General features: G+C 36.2%; 1 protein-coding gene across 6 annotated transcripts in view; it reads left to right on the forward strand.

The window, feature by feature from the left end:
- Positions 1–27088, forward strand: part of ARL15 (ADP ribosylation factor like GTPase 15) — a 223110-nt gene that overhangs the window by 71402 nt on the left and 124620 nt on the right. For all 6 annotated transcript variants that reach the window (XR_008842518.1, XM_056513349.1, XM_056513350.1 and 3 more), the window contains 3 exons: positions 8125–8269; positions 11037–11096; positions 23109–23317. Coding sequence is in view for 5 of the 6 variants with exons in the window: in XM_056513349.1 (XP_056369324.1) it covers positions 8125–8269; positions 11037–11096; positions 23109–23317 (414 nt within the window). In the remaining variant the exon portion in view is untranslated. The remainder of the gene's footprint in view (positions 1–8124; positions 8270–11036; positions 11097–23108; positions 23318–27088) is intronic.

Genomic DNA, 27088 nt, shown 5'->3' on the forward strand with positions numbered 1-27088 from the left:
AAGAGTAGGACAGCAGCAGTAGCTTTTCTTGCTCTTTACTTTTTGATGCATGGAATACAAAGCAAGTCTTCATTTATCTCCATCTAGTGTACAGCTAGATTTCTCTTTGCGCCAGATACATTTTTCTGATTTTTCCCCTTGACCCATTCCGGCATGAGGCTTGAAGATGTCACTACTGTTTCAATAAATCCTCTTTTTGATATTGTTACTATATGAGCCATATGTGTCGAATACAAATGTCCAAGGTCTTGTGTACTTGTGAATAGTTTTCGAGGAGAAAAAAGAAACAAAGCATCCTGTTGCATTTAGGTGGCATGTAGTCATGTAGTCAGCTCAGAAAAAAATGTAAGAACACCAAGTAGTCTGCTTTTGTGATCCCCTGTGAACAGAAGTATTCATTCTATGCTGAAAAAAAAATTGTTTGGTAACCCACCTTGTAGCACACATAAATAATGGAAGAGCTTTTTGTGGTTTGACTCAGAAACTCTACAGGAATGACTTCTAGCAAGCTTGAAGGTGTGATTTTGTTTTAGTTGTTGTTATTTGTGTGTTTTTTTTGAGGGGACATATTAAGAAAAAGATGTATACACCTTTTATCCTTACCAGAAATTAGAAGTGGCAGGAGGTGTCATAACCTTAACTTTTGCACATTTGGGTGGTGCTACTGCCTTTTTTGCTGGTGTTTTCGATGATTCTTCAGGGCTTTTTTAGTGTGGTTGTGTTTCCTTAAGTTGTGAAGCAAACTGTTTGCAAAGGCTTTCATTCATCTTTCTTGTTGCCTTTGTCTCTTGCTGTTAAATGTGAATGGATGGGTGGATTGAATGAATTACTCTTGTGCAATAAAACAAGTGGAAAGCAAACTGTCAGAGAGGAAACAACTTGAGCAATAATTCTACACTTGATAGAACTTAGAAGTGTCCAAAAGCCCCCTTGGAGCTTGATTTGACACTGCAGTGAAGTGAGTGATTGTCTTCTGTTCAGAGTACCACCTGTGCATTTGCTTATAACTGTTTGCTGACTCAGCTTTGGTTTATCATAGCTGTCTGACATTTTAATTTCATGTAGGCTTTTAAATCATACTACTTCACTGAATATCTGAGTACATCTAGAACTTGATATTTAATACTTCATTCTTTCTTCTAGTGTGAATGTAATTTTGATTTTATAGGGAGTGTGCAAGAGATTAAGGTCAGAGAGGCTCATTTTCCATTTTGGATGTGATGTTTGTGGTTTATTTTGGCTGATGGTAGGGAAAGGTCTCCTGTTGCCTTACAGCTTCTTCCAGGGAAGTTATGTCTTTGACTGAATTTTTATGATTCCTGAACTTTGGGTCAAGCCTTCATCTAAGAGCAGTTCATCTGATATCAGATAAAACAAAGATCTCCTGCAATTTGACCCACTCTAATTGTATTATCATGACCATGAAGTCCTTTGAAATTATATGCTCTGAACGGCAGTGTTGTATCTGGCTTGTCAGAAGTCATCCAGTTCTTTATTCTTAACTGTATTTCCTCTAAGCCTTCTCTGTTGGTAGCAAAGTTATCAAATATGTTAAAACATTAATATGTCAGTGTCATTTGTCTGGTTTTAGTGCTTGAGCTTGTGTCTTATGTCTTGTTCGTCTGGGACTACAAAGGATGTAGAAAGTTCTTTTAAGGCTGTTGCTTCTTTTGAGGTTCTAGAATCTGGCTCCTTTGAAATACCGAGAAACTTTTGATAGGGAATGGTAAACCATTTCAACCAATAAATCCAAATGTATTTCTTCACAGCCAGAAGGCAGAATTTGAGCTTCCTGCTCTAGACCATATGTTACTGCTTCATCTCCTGTAGTAGAGGAGGATCTACATGAACCACATGAAATTCAACAATTTGAGTTGCAGGGTCAAGGGCAAAGTTCAGCACCTAGGGCAAGACAATCCCAAGCACCTTAGACTGGGCAGAGAACAGATTGTGAGCAGCCCTGGCCAGAAGAACTTGGGGGTTCTGGTGGGTGAGAGGCTGGACATCATCCAGCCATGACAATGCACAGCCCAGAGAGCAAACGTGTCCTGGGCTGCATCCAGAGCAGTGTAGGTGGCAGGGCAGGGGAAGGGGATTTTGCCCTTCTCTTCTGCTCTGCTGAGACCCCACTTGCTGCACCCAGCCCTGAGGTCTCCAGCCCAGGAAGGGCATGGAGCTGTTGGAGTGGGTTCAGAGGAGGCCTCAGCAAAGAGGCCTGAGCAAGGAAGCCTGAGCACCTCTCCTATGAAGACAGGCTGAGAGAACTGGGCTCACTCATCCTGAAGAAGAAAATACTTCAGAAAATCTTATAGTACCTGAAAGGAGCATCCAAGAAAGCTGGTGAGGGATTTTTGGTAAGGGCATGGGAGAATAGAACAAGGGGGAGTGGTTTTAAACTAAAAGAGGGTAGATTTATACAAGGTATTTGGAAGAAATTCTTTACTGTGAGGATGGTGAGACCGTGAAGCAGGTTGTCCAGAGGGTTGTGATTCATCCTGGGAAGTGTTGGGTGAGGCTTTGAACAAGCTTGTCTGGTGGAAGGTGTCTCGGGCCCTTGCAGGGCAACTGGGCCTAAATTATCTTTATGGTCCTTTCCAACCCAGTTAATCTATGATTCTAGAATCTAGCTCTATGATTCTATGATTTCTGTGAGGTAGAATACCACCAGGACTGTTTGCTCTTTAAAACTGCCTCACTTCCTTGAGAAATTGTTTTCTTCTGTCCCTTTAAATATTATCCTGTCTTTAATGCCTATACTTGTTGGTTTTTCTGCGGCACAGGCTGATATAAAGTTGAGGGAGAGTCGATGTGTATGGAGAAGGAGTGCTTTTAGCGCAATCTGTGCTGTGGGGTGACCTCTCACTCCCTAGACAGGTTAAATTAGAGGATTGCTTTATCCTGTGTGAGGAATGGTTAGGAGACCTTGAGATTTCCACTGGAGTTTGGATCGTTACCCTGTGTTTGGGTGGAGGATCTTGATTATAGTGGTCACTGCTTAATGAGGTTATGGACAGTCAGAGAAGGTGTCTAGTCATGAAGCTAGGGTTTTTATCTCTGCTGAACATCACTCAGGCTGTAGTGGCTACATGCATTTACATTCATCTCTTTTAGTAGCCACAAAATGAACAGCAGTCTTAGCTTTTGTCCTTATTACTGAAGTCATATAGATGAAGATGAACCCTGTTGGGTTTTTTTTTTATATAGAGGTATAAGCACCTCAGTGGTACAGCGGTATGGAAACTGAGGATCCTGCAACTTTAGTTCACACTGTATAATGCATGGAATTTTGTTGTACTAATTTAAATTTAAGGTATTTATACAGTTAAAGTTTAGTTTAGTTTATATATATCCTTCATGCTCCCACCCCCGCACAGTGTATAATTTCATTTCGGTGCCTTGTGTGTTTTATTACTTGCATTTAATTACTCCACTGCTGTTCCCAGTTGTTTCCTATTGTTAACATTATAACTGTCTGTCTTGTGTCATTATGCCCCCCCCTTCACATTATCTCTTCAAGGTTTAAGGTTTCTTTGTGTTGTGTGATCTCAGTCAACATAAGAGCTATGGAACGTACTGTGTGCAAATTTTGCTTTTTAAAATAAATTCCTTGAGTTTTATCAGCAGCTTCAGATGATTAACTAGTCCTCTGGATATAAGTGTGTGCAAGTCTGTTCGAAGATACTTTAAATCAAAAATAAATTGTAAAAGGAGACCATATCTATAAGTATAACCAAGAGGGGGGAAGGGTGCAGAGTTAGAGTTGAGCTTTCAACCTTAATTCTCTATTTCTAGAGTTCTGAATGCTTGGTTTGTTAGCATTAGTGCTGCACTAACTTAGGGTATTTTTCCATGAGAGTGTGTGTGTTTAACCAACTAAGCATGAAATCCCTTGCTTCTGTTTGTCCCTATTAAATAATGGCAACAAAAGAAACAGACAGGAGATGGGTCCAGAACAAAGCAGAAATAATGGAGTATTTCACCCCAAAAAGGAGAGTGAAACGAGAAGTACAATGAGTAGGCAAAGACAGACTCAACAGCTGGAGGCAGTTTAATGTGTTGTAGAGAGTACTAATTCAGGGACATTTGCTTCAATCTGTGATCTCAGAGCAGCATGTATATCAGAAGTGTTTGGCCATCCCTGTTATAAACACAATATGCTTTTCCCAGAAGAAATCTCCATAGGGCTTTAAAGGCACACTGTCTAGGATATCAGCATAAATACTGATCTGCCTAAAATCCAGAATCATCTGGTTGGGTTAAAAATCTTTAAGGAACAGTAGAACTGGCTAGTTTCTTCTCTTAACTCTTACAAAATTATTATATATGCACATGCAGCATTCATGCACACTGACAAGTAAAATGGAAGTAACTGCTGCTGAATATTGCAAAGATTTCTGCAGACTGCAGCACCTATTACTCCCAGTTTCCTGGATAAATCCATCCTTTTTTTCAAAAACTGATTAAATGCATACATTTTTTAAAAGGTACCTTATTGTTTTATTTTCAGTACTTAAATATATGTTTGTTCATCACAATGAACTCCTGACTCTCCCTGCCTACCTCTCTTTGCATGCAAATTTTCCCCATCCAGTGGCTATAGCTTTGAGTGTGATATTCACAAAAATGATGAAAGCTGACATTTGACATGTTATTTCCTTTATACTAAGTAAGGTCTTACCCTGATAGGATGAGAAGGCTCAAAAAAATATTCCATTTTGTTGCTAGCAGTGGGGTCTGAATACATGAGCAGATCCCAAACAACCTTTCAGTGACTGTGCCAGCTAGCTCTGCTTGACCCTGTATTTGCAGCAGTCCAATGTTTTCTTTTCTGTCTGCTCTGACACTTCCTCTATGAGGCACTGTTTGGGTTTAGAGTTTGTTTCATAATACCTAAAAGGCAGGATTTTATTGCCCATTGAGCAAATCAGGTTTGGGAATCAGTGGAGGGGACTTACAGGTCCAGGTCTGGCAGGTTGATTCAAGCTTCTTTTATGTCTTTTGGGTTGACTAACTGGAGTGGAAAGTATGCTGGTTTGGGAAAGAGCTGACCACGAGTTGTGAATTGAGCAACTCTGTCAATGTTTTTGATATATTTGTGTTTTGGAATTCTGGAATGACTTCTTTAGTTACTGGTATACATTTCTTGCAGTTCTGTGGTTATCAGGGTTCACTGTAATATGTGACGACATCTTAAATAATGTGTAACTCTAGTCCATGGTTATAAAATATTTTACAATGCACTTCCTGTCTATAATAAAATGCAGAATATAAGATGCAATTTTATTTGCATGGTGACTTCTGAGTTTTCTACTCTCCACAGATACTGTGTAGCTACTAGATGCAGCTGCCTCATTTGTGACAATAAAGGTTTAGTCCCCAAAATGGATGCTTAAATTTTGCCTTGACTTTGTTAGGGAGCAAGTAACTTTAAGTTGCTGAGTGAACAGGAAGAGAGTGATCAGACTGTTTTTGTAGTGATATTTCCAATGGGAAAGATGTTCATTAAACTTGAGTAAGGATTGTTGTGAACAAGTTTATAAAGTCTAAATCTGTTATTACAAGCATCCCCTACAATGTGCTCTAGAATTTCTCATCTCAGCTGCTGCTAACTGCTATACACAATAGCTTAAGTTTCAGCAGCTTTTTGAAGCTGGAATATTGTTTTCATTACAACTAAACCAATTTAGTGAAGGAAATTGGCCTAGCAGAAGGACAACGTCAGGAATATAGCAAAGATAGGGGAATCATATCAAATAAAATACAGGAGTGGTCTGGAGGGAGCCATGTTCCTGTCTTCTAAGGGTCTGTCTGAAATTTTTATGCCTAACTGTGCTTAGTTGTGAAGGATAAATGAGAGGGTGGTGAGTCTACATATGCTACTTTGGAGATGCAATCTAACCTGAATTTTTGATCATGTGTTTCATCCACAGCATATAAAGATTCTCCAAGTTAGACTTAAGGAGTTTGGCAGTAGAGAGATCCTGAAGTTCACAAAACCTGCCTGTCACCCACAGAGGCTCCATATATGTTCTGCAGAGAGCAGAAATTATCTTTCACGGAACTATATGTTATTAGATGTTGTCAGGGCTTGAGAGTCGTGTCTGGTTGCATAAGAACCAGTACAGTGGCTGGACAGAGAAGCACAGAATTCCATCAGCTCAAATATTCCTTTGTGTTTTTCAATGTGACATCAAGAGTTTGTTGCAAAGATGCCATGATGACAGGGACAAGTTGAATCATTTTAAAGACTGGCTGTAGAGGGTCTGACAGACAACTTTGAGAGCTCTGGCAAGCTCTGAAAGATTTTATGGGGCCTTCAGCTTCATATCCATTAAGTGGAAGCTCTATTTAAAGGAATTTATCTTGTTCAATGAGCTCAGTTGGTCTTTCTCACTTAAGTACCACAGTAGAATAGTTTGCTGTGGCTTTTTAGGGCCTGTAATAATAAGATAAGTATAAACAAGTAAATAAACAGAACATCAGTAAATAAAGATAGAAGGCAAGTTTATTTCTTTAAGGTATTCCACATACAAGAGCAAACCTTAAAGAAAACAGTTTTTTGAATCAAATTGTGATAGAGGCAAAGCTATTATTTTTAAAATCTGCTGACTTTATTCAGCTTAAATATTATTGTACATATTCTTACTTCTAAAGTATTTGCTTTCACTCTTTTAAAAGGTGCTGAAGTAGTTTTGTAACTTTCACTGAATTTATGTTTTGCTTCTTCAAAGTAATGAAAACTGTTTTGGCAGCATGTGTAATAGCTTACCATCTATACTGAAAGAATCCAATTAAAGTTCAGTGTTGAGTAAGCTGTCCTTTTATAATCACATTCTCACTGGACAACTTGCTCACATGGTCAGAGCCCAGTGTTTGCATTAGAGACTTACTGACATCAGTTCCATTTCTCTGCTCCTACAGTAGTCTTCAGTGGGAAAACCTGGGCAGTTGTCAAGACAAACTAGGTTAAGGTTGTAAAGGCTGGACTTCTTTTCCTGCAATCAGTGCAGTGCAGACTTGTGGTTAAGATGGAAATAAAGAACTGGGGCTATATAAAAACAGAATGTGTGAGAAAGGGCTGATTGCACAGACATGTTTTCCCTTCCCTATTAGAGCAGATGTCGTCCTTTGATATAAAGGTGGCAGATACTGGGGGAAAAGTTATTTTTATATATATATATCTTGGGGTGTTGGAAGTCTGTCTTGGAAATTATTGGGTAATTATACCCTATACATTAAACATAAACTTCCTAGCTTTCCTGAAATTGTATGATTTTATATTTTTATTAAAAAAAATTCTGAATTGCATATAAACAAAGAACTGAAGAACTTAATGAGGGCCTAAGGAACTTTTTTGAACTTGGCCTACTTTGGCAAAATTGTTTAAGCGAAGCGAGCAGAAATCTGAAGTAGGCTTTGTGAAAGAGATTTTTTTTTTGTTTACATTGTGATTAATTTATACTTTTCCAGGGAAAGTGAGAGGTCTATCTGTTTTTTACTAGATCTATGTCCAGATATGTTTATTTGTTTATTTATTTTTTTATTTACAAGCTGTATCATTTAACAGCTGTTGTTCTGAGCTAAAATGCATGACAAAGCAAGCACAGAAAGGACATTAGTGGAGCAAAGGTCTCTAACTTTTTCCTGTGACAACAGGTAGTGCCTGGTCAGCAGCTGCTTAGGATTGGCTCTGATATTCACATCATGTATTGCATGAAATTGGCACAGAAAGGAAACTCATGCAATAATCAGCTGCAGAGCTGTATAGGGCATGTGCCTGTCTTGTGGTGTAAGTGGTTTGTGCTACTTGGGAGATGGATGTCATATTCCTCACACCAGCTCTTTGAGGTTTAGGTGAAAAATTAACATGTATATTTATTTTCTTATAAAGTTGTTCTAGATTTAGTTTAGGTGGTCTTAGTCTATTAGTTGTTGACCTACTCAAAATATTAATTTGGAATCATAATTTGCTTCTATCCAATGCCTTTTAAGTTTATAGACTTCCTTCTTAGAAGGTTAAATGAATAACCTATGAAAAGTAACCCTTTTTTTTTTTTTTTTTTTTTTTTTTCCCCCCTCTTTTTTGTTTTGTTTTGTTTTTCTTGTTTTGCCTTACCCTGGCAGTGTTTTAGAGCACTTTGCTGCAAGGGACCGCCACCGCCACGACCTGAGTATGATTTGGTTTGCATAGGCCTCTCTGGTTCTGGCAAGACAAGTCTCCTGTCTCAGCTCTGCAGCGAAAGCCCAGAGAATATCGTGTCTACCACAGGTAGGATGCTGCCTTTATTCCATGGTATGCTGGAATATTGCCCAAAGATCACTCGTGAAACACATAGCAAAAGCTGTATAGAACTAAAGCCTACTTATCTTGCTCTTGAAAGTACCTAATGGATCACTTTGGATCTACCCCTACAGTCTTTCAGTATTTGTTCATACATTGGGGAATATTCATGAAAACATACAATTTGAAATACGTTAAAAGTCGAGTCAGTGTGGTCTAATGAAGCAGAACCATAACATACAGTAGCACTGTACTGTAGACACACATTAAAATGTTTCTTTCTTCTCATTTTACTTCTATTTTTAAACAGTCACACTATATATTGGAGAGAAAGAAGGAGAAACATGCTGTAAAATAGACTAGGACAGTGATGCTCTGAAACTTAAATTGGGATTTATTTCTGTACATACTTGATCCTTGCTGCCTTGTGGTATATGCTAGCAACCAAAAGAATAAATGTAATGGAAATATGATTTTTTGGTGATAATTCCAGGTTTTTAGATGAGCAACAGGCTTGTTTATGTAGTAAAGGGAATTGTAATCACAGAACAAATTTACAGAAAGTTTCAGTGGTAATGAGAAGATACATAAACACAGATAATACAACCACAGATAAGAGGTGTCTTAAGTCCAAGAAAATTTGAATAGGCATCTTGATAATGATGCCTAATGCCTAATACTGAAAAGCATGTTTTGATTGAAAAAACCCCAAAACAAAACCAAGCAACCAACAAAAATCAAACCAAGAACAAAACAGCACCAGAAAAACCAGAAACAAGCATGTGAAGTAAGAAGAGGGAATACCTGGCTTGAAAGTTCAGAAGAGGGCAGATTAAATCATGGGGGTTGAAGAAATCTAGTTCAGTGGCTTCAGCAATTATTAAGGTTGATTTGCTGATTAAACTGATACTAGGTATTGTGCAAGTACCTTGTGTTTAGTTACATGGCTTTGTACTGTAGCTGTGGTTCATGGGCTTGAATTTCATGATTGTGCCTTAGCAACCCTAACTAGTTTTCAGTATATGTTTTCTTAGAATTATTTAATACAACTGTAAGTAAAATGTAAAACAGGTACAAGAAAATAATATTTTTATTAACTTGTGAATAATTAACCTGTGTCCTCTATACCGGTGTTGGTGGCAACATTAGAGGGATCTGATGGTTGTGAGAAGGTGACTAACTCAAAAAGTTTAAACAAAATTATAGAGTAATGAGCCTTTTTTTTTTTTAAAAATCCCTCTCTTGAGCTTTAATCTCTCATTAGAAATTGGAAAAAAATTAGACTTTAACATTTTAGACCCTGAAAGGAATAGTAACAGCAATACAAATTGAGGCATAGAGCTATCAGAGGAATTAATAAAAATACCATTAATTAAGAATTAAATGGATTTTTTTTTTCCTAGAATACCATTTCCTAAAATACCATTATATAATTAGGGAACTTGAGGAATGAAAACCAACTCTGGAGAATAGCAGGCAGACAAACCAAAATGATGCACATCTAGAATATTCAACTTATATAAATCTTCTTAAATGTGGCATATCAAACAATATTGTGGAGATTCTAAGAATACAATGTGACAGCTTCTCCACTCAGGTTTCAAGCTATAACACATTTTTGCTCTTTTCATCCATGCCACTCAGTTCCATTCCATTTTCCCCTTTTTTCTAGGAGGAGTTTAGGATTTCTTTTAAGACAATCATCAAAATATGTAATAATTATTCCCTTCAGATTTTCCTCTACTGCATCTAGCAATGACCATAGTAGGTGTATTGTAACATCTTATTGGTCTAACCAGGGAGAAAAACCATCTTGTTTCTGTTAATGGTAGCCAATAAATGTGAAGTGAAACACATTTTCTCAAAACTTCTTTACTCAGTTCACAGGTATGTAATTATGTTGAATCTACTTGTGCTAGATGGAAATAAATGTAATTTCTGTCTGGATATTTTTTGCTGAAAAAGCAGACATAATTTTTCCTATGTAAAGTATTATGTAGATTTTTATATATGTATGCAATAAACATGCAAAATTTAGTGTATAATACATTGATATGACTGGGAGCTTTTCACATTCCCTTGCTCTTGTCTGCTTGCATTTTCAATTAAGGGTCACATTTTGGTGGTGTTTTTTTTGTTTTGTTGGTTTTTAAATTTTTATTTCAGTTTTAAGCAGAAATCAGACTAATAGAAGATTCATAAGTGTTTCCAGTGTGCTTATGACCATTTTAACACATCGAACTAAGGTGTGTAAAAGGATCTGTCAGTTAATAACATTTATAGAAAGGAGTAATAATCCAGGTGCAACCAAAACTTACAAAGTTTAAATGGAAGAATACAGTGATTTGAATTGCATGTTGTCTTCAATGTCTCTTAAAACTCACAGAATGATCACCTTATATTACTGGTAGTCTGAATCATCCACTTTAGCTCCAGATGCAGCAAAAGATGATTTTATAGAAGTATATTCTGGTAGATGGTCTGGATGGCAGTTTTGTGCTAAATTTTGTGTGCCAATTACTTATAATTGAAAATTGCATTGCTTCTCCTGATTTATTCACTCCAAGGCACTCCTCCATCTCTTACCCCCTCCCCATCTCCATATAACTGACTTTTGGAACACATTGAAATGGAATTTCTCAGGCTAAATCCTGGTTCTTGATGGAAAAAGTTGTTTTTTCTGAATATATGCAATTGATTCCAAATGACTCCTTTAACAAATAGCTTACTAATGCTCTTTATTTCTCTTTCTTAGGTTTTAGTATAAAAGCAGTACCATTCCAGAATGCAATTTTGAACGTAAAAGAACTTGGAGGTATGGTGTTTATTCCTTTGTTCATAAAACATGCAATGTCTCAATCTTGTCATAACTGTCAGTTGTTTTAAATTGTTAGTTATTTTAAATTTTAAAATTATAGATCAGTATAACAGGAGTTAAAAATCTCAGCAGATAAAGCGAGAAAAGTTGTACAAATCCTGATCTCAAAAGAAAGGGGAAAAAGCAGGAGTGTAAGGTGTGTGGTGTGTCTCCTTAATACAATTTATTGTATTGCAGTGGTTAAGTAACACAGAAATACAAACTGAACTGTAATTTTAGTATGGCTCATGTGGCAACTCAAGGAAGTGTACGTTCCTTATGTTTATTTTATGAATAAACTTTCACTTATGAGAACTGGCTCAGGTAACTATGTGAACATTTGTCAAAACCAATATATTTACTGCACCATTGAAGCCAACTTTTAATGTTATATTCTTTGAGAACTATTCTCTTGCTGGATTTATTGTTTCCTGAAGCAATGGTTGTTTTATGGTTGTAGGGTTTAAAAAAATTTTCTATGTACAGGCAACCTATTTGGCTCCCAATTCAGACTCTGAGTCTCAAGTAAGGTTGGTTGTTATAAGCAAGAAAACACTCTCCTGATGAGAGTTCTTGTGGAGTTTAATGTACTTCTAATTTAAAACCCACTTAGATCTTCTCCATATTTGGAATTTCTGTATATCTTCTTTATTATTTATGTAAATATAGTAGACTTAATATTGAGGATATTTATTAGATTTTTCAGCAAGCTTGTAACCTCTCTTAAATGATCTCAGATAGAATTTGACTTGGTTCTCAAGGAAAGTTTCAGGAGATCTAGTTGCCTCGTAGTTGTCTTACCTGAACTTGTTTCAAGAAGGCTTTGAAATAAGCACATGTGGAAGGCATAGCATTTCCTCTTTACTACCACTGGTTCACGGATTTAAACATACATGTTCCTGTTTGAGCATGTATTCTGTAAAAAAAAATACCCAGTAAGCTTCCTTTCATAAAGGGACCACTCCTCAGGGACAGTGTAGATACAGCTTGAATGTGCACTTGGTCATAATATCACTTTTTGGATTTTTTTTAAAAAATAGGGTGAATCATTTGCAGTCTAGTTTATATGTTCTGGTATCTAAGCTATATGAAATACATAATTCACGTAGGTAAATACAATTTTTAATCAAGTATTGAATCTGTATTCTATAGCAGATCCTTGTTAAATTCTCTTAATCTTTTCTGATCATATGACTTTTTTGCAGGTATGTATATTTTGAGAAATCTTATCTTAGTGGAGAATTTTGACTTATAATGAGGAGTAATCCACAATGCTTGTTTTGTTGTTTTCATCCATTTCTCTCTTCTCAAAGACAGAAGGATTGCCAGAATTTTTTACTACACATTTTACTTCCTTTTTCCTTTGACTATGGGTGTTTCCATGTCTGTAATTAAAAATTATGTAATCTGATTTCTTATATGAAATAGTGCAGAAAAATGCTAATTACCTTTTTATTGTCTAGGTGAGAGATCAAAAGAAAGCTTCTAAAAGTTTGTTTTGTTCCAAAATTTGGTGGTCACTAGTGGTGTTCCCCAGGACTCATTATGGGTCTCAGTTTTTTTTAGTATCTTTTTTAATGGTACAGACAAGGGGATAAAGTGCATTCTCAGTTTGCAGATGACACTGACTTGGGTGAGAGTGTTGATCTGCTGTTGGGCAGGAAGGCTCTGCAGAGGGATCTGCACAGGCTGGATCATGGCTGAGGCCAATGGTGTGAGGTTCAACAGGGCCCAGTGCTGGGTCCTGCCCTTGGGTCACAACAACCCCAGGCAGTGCCACAGGCTGGGACAGAGTGGCTGGAAAGGACCTGGGGGTGCTGGTGCCAGCAGCTGAACATGAGCCAGGGTGTGCCCAGGGGGCCAAGAAGGCCAATGGCATCCTGGCCTGGATCAGCAATGGTGTGGGCAGCAGGAGCAGGGCAGGGATTGTCCCCCTGTCCTGGGCACTGCTGAGGCCACACCTCAAATCCTGAGTTTAGGAAGGACATTGAGGTGCTGGAGTGAGGGAAAGAGACCAGAAAAGAGCAATGGAGCTGGGGAAGGGTCTAGAAATTGAGTCTTATAAGGAGCTGCAGAAGAAGTAGTTTGGATTCTTTGTCCTGGAGAAAATGAGTGACCTTATCACTCTCCACAACTGCCTGAAAGGAGGGTGTGGCCACGCAGGGATCATTCTCTTCTTCCTGTCAACCAGCAGCAGGATGAGAGGACATGGCTTCATGCTCCACTAACAGAGGTTCAGGTTGGGCATGAGGAAGAATTTCTTCATGAAAACAGTTGTTAAACATTGGATGACCTCTTAGGGAGTCACCATCCCTGAAGGTGTTCAAGAAACAACTGGACATGGCACTTAGTGCCATGATCTAATTTACTAGGTGGTAATAGGTCAAAGGTTGTATTTGATGATCTTAGAGGTCTTTTCCAACTTAAATAATTGTGTGATTCTCTAGTCAGCATTTAACCTTTTAGCTGAGAAATGCGTTCCTGTTTGATGAGGGTAAAACCTGAAGTAGGCATGGTTTCTCTCTTGCTTCTATATGAATATAAACCAAAACATTTTATATTTTATATTTATATTGTCACCACAAGATATCACTGTTAATTTTTATTTTGGAATTTCTGCTTCTGATATTAAAGAGAAGCTCATGTTTTGCCTGATTGCTGGAGTTTTGTTGTCTTATTCCCGGGTTTTGCCTTCTGTTGTTATGCTGTTGTTATGCTATTGTTATGTAATGTAATTTCTCTTTACTGTACTGTGGAGGTCTTGTCTAAACATTTGATCTCGGAAACTTGAAGGAAGGAATCTTTTCTTAACAACCACTGCCTTTTGTTACGTATTATTTACACACTGAAACTCTATATATTTTTAATTTTTGTTGCTTTGTATTTTTAGGTTTAGGTAACAGAAATCTTCATATGTCATCACACAGTAACATATTAACAGCCAGTATTTAAAACACAGCAGAAGTTATATTGCTTAAGGCTCTTATATTCAGCAGCCAAGCATTTATGTGAAACACATGCTGACTGTGTAGTATCCTTTCTGTTTTATTGAAGTAGTATTCTTCCTTGAGGTCAAAAATGGTGCTAGTTTTTACTGTGCTGGTTGTCTCCAAAACTGATAATGAGGCCAGGTTTTATTTCTTCATTTCTATAGGGATTATAAATTTTCAGGCAAAATATATAAAACATAGTCTCTTTTCTTTAATCTATTCTAGGACTGATTTTCTCTTCATCATCCTTTAACATTTAGGGACAGGGAGCAAAGTTTGTTGTTCTCTCTTAGCAGAAGTTTTTATTTGAAGTACATGATTCTAGAATATTGAAAATAGAACCCAATTTCTGTTGTTTTTTAAAAAATTGTTTTCATTTCCTAAGAAAGGAACTTGCAGTCCTAATAGAAGATAAAGGGTTTATCCAATTTGATAAATGTTAAATGTTTTGTTTAAAAACCTTGAATTTCATCCTGAAAATGTACAAATATATAGAGAGCTTTTAAATCTAACATCAGACTTTCTTAAATTACTTGAAGAGAAAGTCTTGCTTTATTTGCTGACCAAGATGAACTGCCTGTTCTCTTAGTTGCTATTTTGCTGTACCAATAATCCCTTCCTTATTCCCAAGAAGCTAAAAATTTACCATTTTCCCCCAAAAATTTGTTCTATAAAATAGTAGGTATAATTTAAGTTATTGTGGAGATGTGCCATGCTCTAGTTCACATTCTTTCAGAATGTACTATTACCAGGACAATTGGAAATATTTGTCTTTATTATGTGTCTCAGCTGAGTAATGGTATGGAAAGAAACTACAGTTGTGATGATTTCCTCTTATGGTGCAGTAATTTTTTGTGGGAACTAAGGATGACATTGTATATGATGAACAGAGAAGAGTGGGAAAAGACTGTAAAAATAAGGAGGATGATAATGTTTGTTGTTCAGAAGACTCTTACAGTGTTCTGAAGAATGTTTGGGATGCTGAATGCTGAGGTTGGTTCTCAAGATAGATAATGGAGATGTAAAAGCAATAGGAAGCTTTTTCTTTGGTTCTAACAAATTCCAACCTGGAGACACAGTGGCTGAAAGCACCATTTATTCTCTGGGTTTTTTTTAGTCTTTTTTAGTTGTAATGCTGTCAAAACAGAATATAAAGTTGTGGTTTAGATATTTATTCAGGCATATATCAAGATTTAAGGTCCTTCCTAGTAGTCAACTAAGAATTTCCAGTTGTCTTTTTAGAATAAGTATTTAAAAATTAAATTTGGTGTCTTGTAAAAAGCAGGCTTAGAAACTACAAGTGAGATGCCAAATAATGAGCCATGTCAAATTTAAAATAATTATTCTGGATGTTAGCAGCTCTTCTTCTTACAAAGTTTAAAAATACTAACAGTGTGATATAGGGTTTAATAATGATTTAATATTTTTTATTTATTGTAATATCTTCATATGTTTGTGTTAGGTTTTGTGATACACCCTAAAGCCATTTTCTCAAGCATAGAGAGTACATGTTGTATGGTCATACTAGAAAATTAATTTCAGACAAAAATCTGTTAAGTGCTAAGCAAGAGCAGAGTGGCTAATGTCAGGAATGCTCGTCTCCAGTTGGTTGAGCATGCACAGGAGAAAAGATGAGAACTTGCCTCCCCACTGCTGTTGCTTCTTAAGTTTGATTACCAAAGTAATAAATTCACATTCTTAGGCTAGCTAAATTAATTGTCTAGGTGACAGCTTGAGAACAAATAGCTTTAAATAGGTTTGGTTAAACAAAGCATGTGTATTTTGCCTTAATTTGGAGGTAAGGAGCAGCAGAAAAGAGAGTAGGAGGAGAAGCCACATTGTTGTGCAGTCCAAGTTGAATGGAAAATATGAAATTCTGGAGAAGACAACAACAGTTGTCAGGTAGTATCTGCCTGGTGAAAAAAATGGCGGACATGGGAGAAAATAATGTTGCTCTATTAATTAGAATTCCAAGTTTAAATATTTTTTGGAAATTTCTCTCTTGGAGGTAGAATACTGAACATCCTTCTAGCCACATAGAGCACGTATGTGGCCACATAGAGCAGCTAACATTTCACCAAGTTAGTAATCAGAAAACTGAACCCACAAGTAAACGCCAGTCTAAGTCATCCACACAGGGATGAACTAACACAAAGCAATAAAATCTCCATACTGTACTTGACCAAAAGGCACTTGACACCTCTACAAAATCTGGTTGTGCAGTACAAGCAATGTCATCTGCGACATTGCTGCATCAAACAGTTTACAGAATGTCCTAGCAGATGAAATTTTCAGATGACCCAGTTGAGCTGTCCACGCTGTGAGTTGCATGGAGACATTTCACTTCCAAAAGCATTAAAGTTAGATCTGTTTGCTATCAATCATGCTCAGCCTGCTGTTCAAATGGTGCCTAAACCTAGTCACATAGTTTCCTCATTTCATACATAAGAAAGGCCATTTACACCTGCTTATGGATGTCTTTAATGTGAGTCTGAGGAAGCTCTAATTCAGCACTGTTCCTTGGAAACACTGTGCTTTTGCTACAATTAGGTTTTTACAGTGTGAAAAGACAACCTGCAGTTTGTCTCACTGTGAGTAGGAACCATGCATGCAATGCCTATCACAGCTGTGTAAATAGGATAAGCAAAATACTGAATTTCCTAGTTAAGCTTTTTGTAGGTGGGGACTGGTTGTTTTTGTTTTTGAGACATTTCATGGAGAGAAAAGCAGAACATTTGGTTTGTCTGTCTCCTGTTAGGCTTGCAATGCCATTTTCTTCCAGCAGAATCAAAGAACAGAGTCTAGCAGCTTTGTTAAGCATCAGGAATGATACAATTATTTTAGAAACAACCACACCCCCAACCCCCCCACCCAAAAAAAAAAAAAAAAGAAAAAAAAAAGGCAGCTTTATATTTGATTCTAGACAGCTAAATCTTTAAACTTCTGTTGGCCAATTTTGGTCAATTAGCCAAAAGGCTAAACAGAAATACTCAGCTGTGGTAGACTTGCTGCTTCTTTTGTATGCCTACTAGTTTGAAGTGCCATAGAGAAAGATGTCTTTTGAGCTTTATTTGAGGTTATCAGCACTGTTACCAAAGCTGACTGCAGCTCAGGGGAGGGTACATTTGAACCTTGCTGGGGTGCTGGCAGCAGTCTTACTATGGAGTTGCGCCTCTGCTTCTGAGACCCTGGCTGTCTCAGAGTCCTCTAGATGTGGGACATGGACACAGATACAGATTATCTTGTTGCCAGCAAGTCTTTGCTAGCCCTAGAGGGCACACTGAGTACTTGTGAATTTAGAAAACGAATCCCAAACTCTTTTAAAAAAAGAAAAAGAAGGGGTGAAGAATGGCTGTCTGTGCCACCTGCTGCAAACAATTAATTCTTTAGATGTTGGGCTTAAATATATATTGAAGCATATTGCAGGGCACACATATCCTTCTCTTTATTTTAAATGAATTTTAATTTTTAAAATGAGCTTTATAGCAAATATTATGCTCTTGAGTAGAGCAGGAGATATTTGTTCCAAATTGCAAGTTTTATTTTAGCATGGTAGTATAATACACACACCCAAGTAGATCAAACTGACTTTCTACAGGCAAATATAATGTTTTTGAAACTTCCAAGTGCTTGGAACTGGAATGTTGTTCCAACAGATTTAAGTGTCAGAGTAAGGTGGAGATTCAAAGTTGGAAACAGCACTTAAGTTAGCTAATAAGGAAAATACTGAAGGCTTGACTTCCAGATTAATCTCACTGGGAAAGCCTGGAAGGCAGACAAGAGATGACAGAGATGGTTTCCATAAACTTTGGTTTGATAAGGAAAATAAAGTACCGTAAAATTATATGCATTTCTGATTTTGTATGTTTTGAAAACAAAGCAGAAAATTTTTTCTTCAACATTTTGTTTTTTTTTTTTTTTTTTTTTTTTCCTTCTATGCTGTTTTTTTCATACTGTATTTTAATTGCTGTAGTGAATATAGCTGATTTGGCAATCTCAAAATATTCCTTTTTCTGTGGAAAAAGCACCAATTTCCTGCTGCCGTGTTTTGTGCATTGCAGGAGTGCATTGCCTGAAAATCAAGAGGAAGTAGGCAGTGATCACTTGGTCTTAGACCCTAGGAAGCAGAAGTCCTGGGACTTTTGAAAATGGAGAAGGTTTTGGTTTAGCATCTCTGTTGTTGCAGTAGCCATATGAAGTAGCCATAGAATGATAACTGACATTACACTCGTGAAAACATTTGTATCTCTGTGTGGATGTCTCTGTCAGATGTGACCAATTCCATGTGCATTCATAGCAGATTATATTACACAGGATTTATAAATCTGTCTGTAATAGAAGGAAGTTAAAAATAAAAAAAATATAAAAATATAAAAAAACCCCCAAAACCAACAACGACAACAGCTGCATACGGGATTTATTCAAGGGTGGAATACTGAGAAACCTGCCCAATATACATAAGGAGCAGCCACATCTCTTGAACGTGTTAAGATTTCTGAGGTTTCAGGCATCCTGACTACTCAGGAAGATGCATCAGTTTTACTAGTGAGGACATGATTTGAAATGAAAGTATAAACCCTACATAGATTTAGAAACATTTGTTTCCAAAGAGTTTCTTGGGGTGAGAAACTAGGGTATATTTACAGATTTTGCAAGAATGGAAAAAAATGGTCCCTTCCCTTATTTCTTTCTCTCCCACCCATGGACCAGTGTTGCAAATGAAAATATTTTGTGGCAGAGTCCTTTACCTTTATTAGAAATGTTCTGTTTAGTATCAGTAGAGGGACGATTTATATAGTATTTTAATTAACCATAAAGCCTTCAGAGTATGTGAGTGGGTGATATATTTGAAGTGGTAGAAAAGCTGTTTGCAGCCTGCATTCTTTCATGTCCCCAAGTTAACTGTTTTTGATGGGAAGAAAAAAAAAGTTTTTTCCCTCTATTTGAGACTATAACTTCTCCAGATCTGTGATGTATTTTGAGGTTAACAAGAGCTTTCATTTGCAGATTGGACAGTCTTGAAGCAAGGGCTCTGTGACATTCATTGTGCTCTCGATGGAGAGTTGCTGCAAGTCTGTAAATTTCTTTCAGTGATTTTTTTTCTATAATGCCATGTTCTGTTCTCCTGAAAGTACTGAAAAGGAAGGAGTTGAAGGTAGCCTTAAACCACCACAGTGAATGAAGATGTGAATAGAAGTATTCATAGCTGAAAGGAAGATTTGCAGCTCTTTGTTTTGCATAAGATATGCTGGAGTGTGTACTTGTATCTGTGTGTACTGGTTCAGGTGCATTTTAAACTGCACATAACCCAAAATCTTCCTCCCAGCTTCCAAGGGGTATTGTTAGCACTATTACGAATAATTATCAGTGTTTATATGGGCACACTGTTCCTTTGAGTGATGATAAAGAAAAAAATATTTATGTGATATTTAAAAATATTAAAATGAAGGTCATTACAATTAGTTGAGTAAATCTGTCCTGTAGTAATGCTAAATGATTGGGATTTTTAATTGCAGCATCCCGTCATTTTTCTGTAAGGAGAGGTTTGGGTTTTTCCTGTTATAAAGTAATTCAAGCCTACTATTTGATTGAATAGTATTTTTTCTTTTAGAATAAGCGGTGTGATTATATTGTAGTTTGGATTTTGGTGGTTTTTTTCCCCCCTAGTTTATTTGTATATTGCATGTTTTAGACACATCACAGGACTCCACCCACTCTTGTAAGTTCCTTCATTGCTGAGGGAAACAAATCATATGCTTAGCCATAAGTAGTGGCTCTTGCTTGTGTTTGAGGAAGCTGCTACCCTGTATGTCACATTTTAGTGAACCTGTCACATAGCATGTTCCTTAGGTCTAATGTGAATTATGTTTTTCTGATGTTATAGAGGTTTTTTTTTTTTTTGTTTCCATTTTTTTTTTTTTAATCCTTAGTTTAGGCAGATAATTGGTTGGAGAAACAGGTATACAATTCAAAGCTGTTAGAGAAACACATGATAGCAGGCTGACAAAACTAAGTGCTTATTCTATGTGTTACTATTGTTTCATGGGATGTTTTGTGTACTAGTTAAGTTAAATTCCTGCTTTTATCACATCAGTCTTCTGAGAGCCTAAGGATGTCTAATGGGTATATTATTATATTCTGGATTTCCAAAGACCTCAGATTTTGGATCTTTCTGTCTTCGAAATCTTTGGAATAGATGAAAAAATTAATTTATGAGATAGCTTTGTTGAACTGCACCTAAAACCAACTGCTTACTTTCTAAGGCTGTATTTGTTATGCCACTAAATGTGAGTGGCTGAAACACTATTCGTAGGCAAGTGTTTCCTGCCCAGGATAACTCTACTCCACTGCTCTGAGGAAAGAGGCTGAGAGCAGATTCTGTTCCCTAGATATGAAGAGTTAAGGCAAAAGAATATCAGGTTATTTGTCTTGAAGAAATTGTGACTTCCAACTGCTGATAGCTTATTGATGCCAAGAATTATTTTTCAAGTGCATTGCCAGAAAAATGATTTGAAATGGCACCCTAAGGTACATGTTTTATCAGTTTTTTTCTTGTCTGCTTAGTGCAAATTATTTTTATTCTTAAACCTTAGGTGATTTCCTCAGAATTGAAGTGTAAGTGATTTCAGGGCATGCCATTAGAGTAAAGGAAGATCCCAAAAAACCCCTTAAGTTTCATGATATATTATAAGTTGGTTCTTATGACTATGGTGTGGTGACTGACCAGAGCTGGAAAGAAAAGAACTGCTATACTTTGGTGGTGGTTCTTTTGGGACAGCTGACGTGGAGGAACAAAGTTGAGCTGCTAAAGAACCTGAACCAAAAAGACAGGCCCATAAGGTCAGGAAATCAGCATACTCCTTTTCTGGCTTCAGTGTCCCACGTAGGGATCCATGAGCTGCTTTTTTCAAGTGCCTGCATACAAGAGGTCAAATGCTCTGCAGTTCACCAGAGTTTTACTTTTTAGAGTAAGTATGGTTACAAAGATAAGACTCAGATTCTAGCAGAGAAATGTGATTGAAGAGTAGGTGACTGATGCTTAGAGCAAATAAGACAGATGCTATGTGGCTAGGGAAAAAAATGCCTTCAAAGCACTGATTGTGGTCTTGGTGTTTAAGTTCATAGAAGGTGATTCTCTACTAGTTTGTAAAGTAATGTGATACTTCAGATACCTGCAACACTGCTGTGTGTGGCTATGTAAATAGTGTCCCTCTGGCAGCTTGCTGTACTTGGTTCTGAAGTAGAAAGCTGTTTGGAATGACTGGGACATCTAACAGATGCTATAAAATTCTTTACAATACAGTTGACAGATATTTGTGGGCTACAAAAACATAGAATTAGCTTTCAATGCAATCCCTTTTCTGCATACATAATATTAGTCTTCAGATGTTGATGATAAAATAAATAAAGCATCCATCCTGTTTGTGCATTGATATTTTGAGTCTGGTTAAATTAACAGAGAGAAACAACTCCCGTGACCATTTGCCTTTAATTAGTCACTCTGTAGGTTTCTTGCAGAAAAAAAATAAATTATTAGGTATGACTTCAGTATTTTCTGTAGGAAAATGTGTGCTTATGTGTTGATAGCTTATGCTGGGTGCAGATGCAGAAAAGAAAGATGATCAGGGTTCCAGTGTGACTAGGAAAAAGACGAGACTAACTCCATTAGGTGAGATTTGAATACTCTTGAGTTGCATATCTAAATCTGATGGAGCAAAATGTTTATTTCTTCCTTCACTTTTGTTTAGTGACCATCTTTTTTGTTGCACAATGTGTAAATTAAGTTAATGTTTTAAGTATTGCATCAATATTATGGTCATTATTTTGCATTAAAATCTCATTATGTTGCTCAGAAATTTTGTGTCATTTTGTTTCACTGAAAAGTGGAATTTAATTATTTTCAGCTCTTGGTTCTTGTGTATATATGGAAATTCACTTTTTCCTGTCTCAAAATAAGACAAATATTTGTAAAACATACCTTCTGCACATTTCTGCAAGTCACTGTCTGGCAGACATGTCAAGTTTTGTACTAGACTCTTGCTACTGCTGTTCACTGTTTAGTGTTTGTCCCCATGAGTGTAGTGCCAGATCCAGACACACAATGAATAGCCCATATCCAAATCATAGTTTAGATAGTTTGACAGCTGTCAAATACAATTTTTTTTTCCCTACCTCATTGCTTCAACATATGCTGCTCTCCAGGGGAGACAAAAGCTTTCTGTTGATAACCTTAGTGCTTGGCTTCTGTTGAGATGGCTGAGTGCTGCTGAACTGTGTCCTAAAAATTACTGTGGCATATAAGCCTATACAGTCACTCATGTGTCTGCTTTTGGCCTCTTCCAGAATCCTTAGTGTGGTTGACAGAGCAAAAGTAGTTGAACTGAATGCCTTTGCATGTTGTCACCATAGCTCCTCATTCACTGTTCAACTCACTATTGTATCATCATTCTCCTCATTAAGTATTTAATTACTTTAATAGACTTTCCTGACACCTTTTTTCCCCAATTATGAAGTGGTTGCCTGATGGTTTGGAGAGGAACTAGAAAGCTTCATCAGAAATGAGCAACTGCCATGACAGAAGCTGCAGGTTATGACAAGGAACTGCAGGGCAAAGTGAAAAAGAATGAGTAAAGATTTAGGTATTAGTGCCAAGATATTCAAGTGAGAAGGTAAAGGATAAGGCTGCGTTGTACTGTAAGCATGGTAGTTCTGCCAGAACTCATTAACAGAGCAGAAGGTTTAATGGAAGAAAGCTGCATTGAGTCAGCTTCCTTCCTTATTTAAACAATATTGATTTGACATTGGTGTGTGTGTACATGTTGAATTTTTATTGCTCTTTTTTTTTTTTCTTTTTATTCTTTTAATGATAGTTAAGAGAAAAAATGTGGTTAATTCTAAGTAGAGGGTTTATTTTCATTTACAAGTGTTATATTTGTTAATCTATTCTTGTTTTAATTAGTTCTCATTATTGTCTTGAAAGGAGCTGACAATATCAGGAAATACTGGAGTCGCTACTACCAAGGATCCCAAGGGGTAATATTTGTACTAGACAGCGCCTCCTCTGAAGATGATCTAGAAACTGCTAGGAATGAGCTGCATTCTGCTCTCCAGCACCCACAGTTATGTACTTTGCCGTTTTTAATACTGGCCAATCACCAAGACAAGCCAGCAGCTCGCTCAGTACAAGAGGTATGTTAATGTGGCAGCTTCTTGCCTGTTTGTATTTACTTTCTGCACACCAGTGATCCACTGTCACTTATTACCCTGACATCCTGGTTAAAGACTGGCCTCAGTTTCTTCTTTACTGTAAGTACACAGACCAGGAACAGTCCCAGTCCTAAAAACTTAGTCCACTGCACTCTGTACAGGCTTAGTTGTTCTGGAAAACAGACAAGTAATACTTGGATACAAACAGATCTTCTGCTTTCACCATATTTTGCTTAAGGGAAAAAAGATGTTTTTAAAACTACTCTTATGAAAAACTGCTGGGACAGAGATTTTTTTGTTTAGTTTGGGTTTTTATTTGCTATTAGTTTTAATTTTGCACTGTTCCATTACTCCATTCTTTTCAACTGCTTAAAGCAATACATTATGGCCATACATTGTCTTTTTTATGTAAAAGCTTTTTTTGAACTGCTGTGTACTGATGTGAAGTCAGAGTTGCAATTCCTGTTCTGAAGTCCTTAACTGTTTCTGATCTTCCTATTCCAAGGAGTAATGTTTTTGTCTAATTTCTAGCTAACACACAGTAAATTATGTAATTGTTCTATTCAGTGTACCCTTTGCTCTTCAGTTTCTGGGAAATTTGTCTTGTCTACATTCCCATCATGTCAGATACATTTGAGGAAATGCAGAAAACTACTTCTGAAATTGTAGGAAGAGGTTAAAATCTGGTTGTGTCATTCTGTTCATAAATGTTATTTAAAGGACTCCTCCTCTTAAAGACTGTATGTGAAATCTGTTTGTTCTGTGAGTGCAGCAGAGTGAAAACTGTTTCAGCATCTTACTGTGTTGATGCTTTGTATTTTAACGGTTTCTTTCTTATATTTTCTTTTCCTGAAATATGAAGTTTTAGACTTTCAGCTCAGAATGAATCTGTAGAGTAGCTGCTCTTAGTACAGAATAGTTGAACTTCTTTATTACTACTTGTATCTCCTTTCTGAGTCAAAATAAATTAAGCTTATTATATTTTAGGAAGTGGTGTAAATGTGATTGGAGTATAGCAGTGTTTTTAAAAAGAGATTGTGACAGCTATGTAAACTGCACTGTAAAGTATTTTTTTTTATTGTTGGTCCTTTTCTTTGAGAATTAATTCTTAGGAAAAAGGAAAAAAAATGGAATTTGGATTTAATATATCAAGTTACATTAAAAAAGTAAACAAAAATTAAGCAGGGATAGAACCTACAAGTTCTAGGTTTTGTTCATATAAAAACAGACGTAGGAAGAAGTAACGAATATTTAAAGGAAACCTAGTATGGATTTTGATATGTAGGCTTAATAATTTGGCCCAGTTTATTGTACAGCATAAAAGTAAAACATGCAATTCTAAATCTCCCACTTAAAAAAATGACAATATCCTGAGAACAAAACTGATTTCCTTTTATCATCCAAATGTGTGCCCTGGCTTTAACTTTTTCATAGAGCAATACAGATCACATTTTTCATCCACAGAAGGGCTGTTTCTTACATGATTTAAGTATTTATTATTTTACTATATTATTCATTTTTAAAGTGGCCATATTTTTTCAATATTAAGTGAAGTTTTTGATAGCAAATGAAATTTAAGAAATGTTCTTTGTCCAATTTCATATTAATAATGAATGCAATGATGGTTGGTTTGCTTTACAGCAAATTATACTTGTAACTTTCTCATTTTGCAGCTGAGCCCATGTGGATAGCTGGGCCAGAATAGAATTTTTTGTGTATTTAGATTTAGCATTTCTTTTCTTATATTGGCAGTACCCTCTTTTTCACCTCATTCTTCATTACCAGTTGCTTGAAATCTCAGTAGGGTAACAGATCTCTGTATGCTTATAATATCATTTAAATGGGTTTTGACTGCATGCTTTAAAAAAAACCCAGTTTATTATCATAGCAGATAAGTCTTGTTTGCTAATATGTGTATGAAATACAGAATACAACAGTTTTGTTAAATGTGCACAGTGCACGCATATTTTCAGGAAAAAAAAGCCCCACATTTTATCAGGAGCTGAGTGATTCTGAAGTTCTTTAATTAAGAGTAGTGAAAAGCAAAATTAAAAGGAAAAATAAAAGGAAAAGAAAAAAAAGGGAGAGAGAGAAAATGTCACAAAGTTGTTATATTGCCCCTGAAAAAGATGATGATCTGTGTTTGCTGTGTATACAACGTGGAAGCCTTATTCGGTCATTTATACCATGTTAAAATGGTAATTTCTTGCTTTCCAAAAGGCTTTGCTGTGCCATTGTCTTCATTATTGAGATGTGGAATAGAAGTAAAATGATGCATTATAAGACCATTGCTTATATGAAACCAACACATGTATGTAACAAATGTAATATGTTGAGCATTGATAGTTTTATTAGACATTTTTTCAGAACTAAATCTATTAATTATAGGTATTTTCTTGATTTTTTTCATGTGTCAGAAGACAGATGAATCACAATTGAAATTTAAAAATATGTATGCATTCTTTTAGGCAACAGATTTCCTTTCTTTAATGGGTATGAAGGGACTCCTTGGATTATAATTAAGGAAAATGTCTGAGTTGAGTGGTGCATAGTAGGAAATACAGAAAAATATTTATCTGCAATAAAAATTCTTCACAAAACTGTGAAAGTGCCAAGCAGTTTCTGCAACAGATGTTAATTATATTTTTTTGTTGGGAAGTGCAGTTGTTCTTTAGTTAATGTGTTTTTTTCCATGCATTGCTTAGGTAGAAATGATACTGTAGAATCTATATGCTGTAAGTAATAATCAATGTCATGAGTAGTTCAATTCACAGCTATAATAGATACTTGCAAGAATATCCAAATAACTTACTTAATTTATGAAAAGCAATTTAACCTAATTCATTTTGCAGAATATACTTAATATTACTGAGTGACCAGGGAAAATTACAAGAGAAGCCAAGCTGAAATACTAATCAGTAAAGTAATCCTCCTTTTTCTCTGAGTTCTGTTGCTGGTTAGCTGTTTCCTAGTTACATTTTGATTTTAAAATGAAATCAAGAAAGTAAACATGGCATGGCATTTCATTGTAGAAACTATAAAGGAAGATGTCCCTAATATTTCTCTTATGTAGACTTCTATGGTGGTTATTCCATCCTCCCATATTTATAAGTTGTTCAGGGTTTTTTTTTTTAGTGTTTTTACGGGTTTTTTTTGAGAGTGACAATAGCATTATTTAAATGTTTTCAAATATCTACTAAGTGATTTCCACTGAGCCATGCTGAAATAAAATCTGCGTATATTAGCCACACCATAAAACTGAAACAACTGTTTTTGTTTCAGTCGGTTTCCTCCAGAATAACCTTGTTTTAGATTAAAATTACAGTAATGAAGAATTAATCATATGTAAGTCAGTTCTGACTGTAGTTTTGGAAACGTTATGAAATAGCAAATAAAAGCTTTTACAAATGAAAAATAAACTTAGTTACTCAACATGTGAGGGAAGGTGGTGGCATATCAGTTTGGCCATGGTTTCCAAAATATAGGGTGCAGTTCCAAAACAGTTTGCCTAATTATATGGTTTTTTAAATAAGTACCTTTCTGACAGAATGTGCTTTTGCTTTTCTACACAAACGTACTTTTGATTATCGAAACTGGTTTTGATTAGTCAGATTTCTCTTACAGGCTTAAAATATTGCAGGAGAATAATGGTGATAAAAGTGTTTCAAATTGCTTTAAAAGGGAACAGGCAGTACTATGATTATCAACTTATTAATTTTTATTTTGGAATGTCTGCTACATTGCATATGAGTA

This window comes from Oenanthe melanoleuca, chromosome Z (genome assembly GCF_029582105.1).
Source record: "Oenanthe melanoleuca isolate GR-GAL-2019-014 chromosome Z, OMel1.0, whole genome shotgun sequence".
NCBI classification, from domain to species: Eukaryota; Metazoa; Chordata; class Aves; order Passeriformes; family Muscicapidae; genus Oenanthe; species Oenanthe melanoleuca.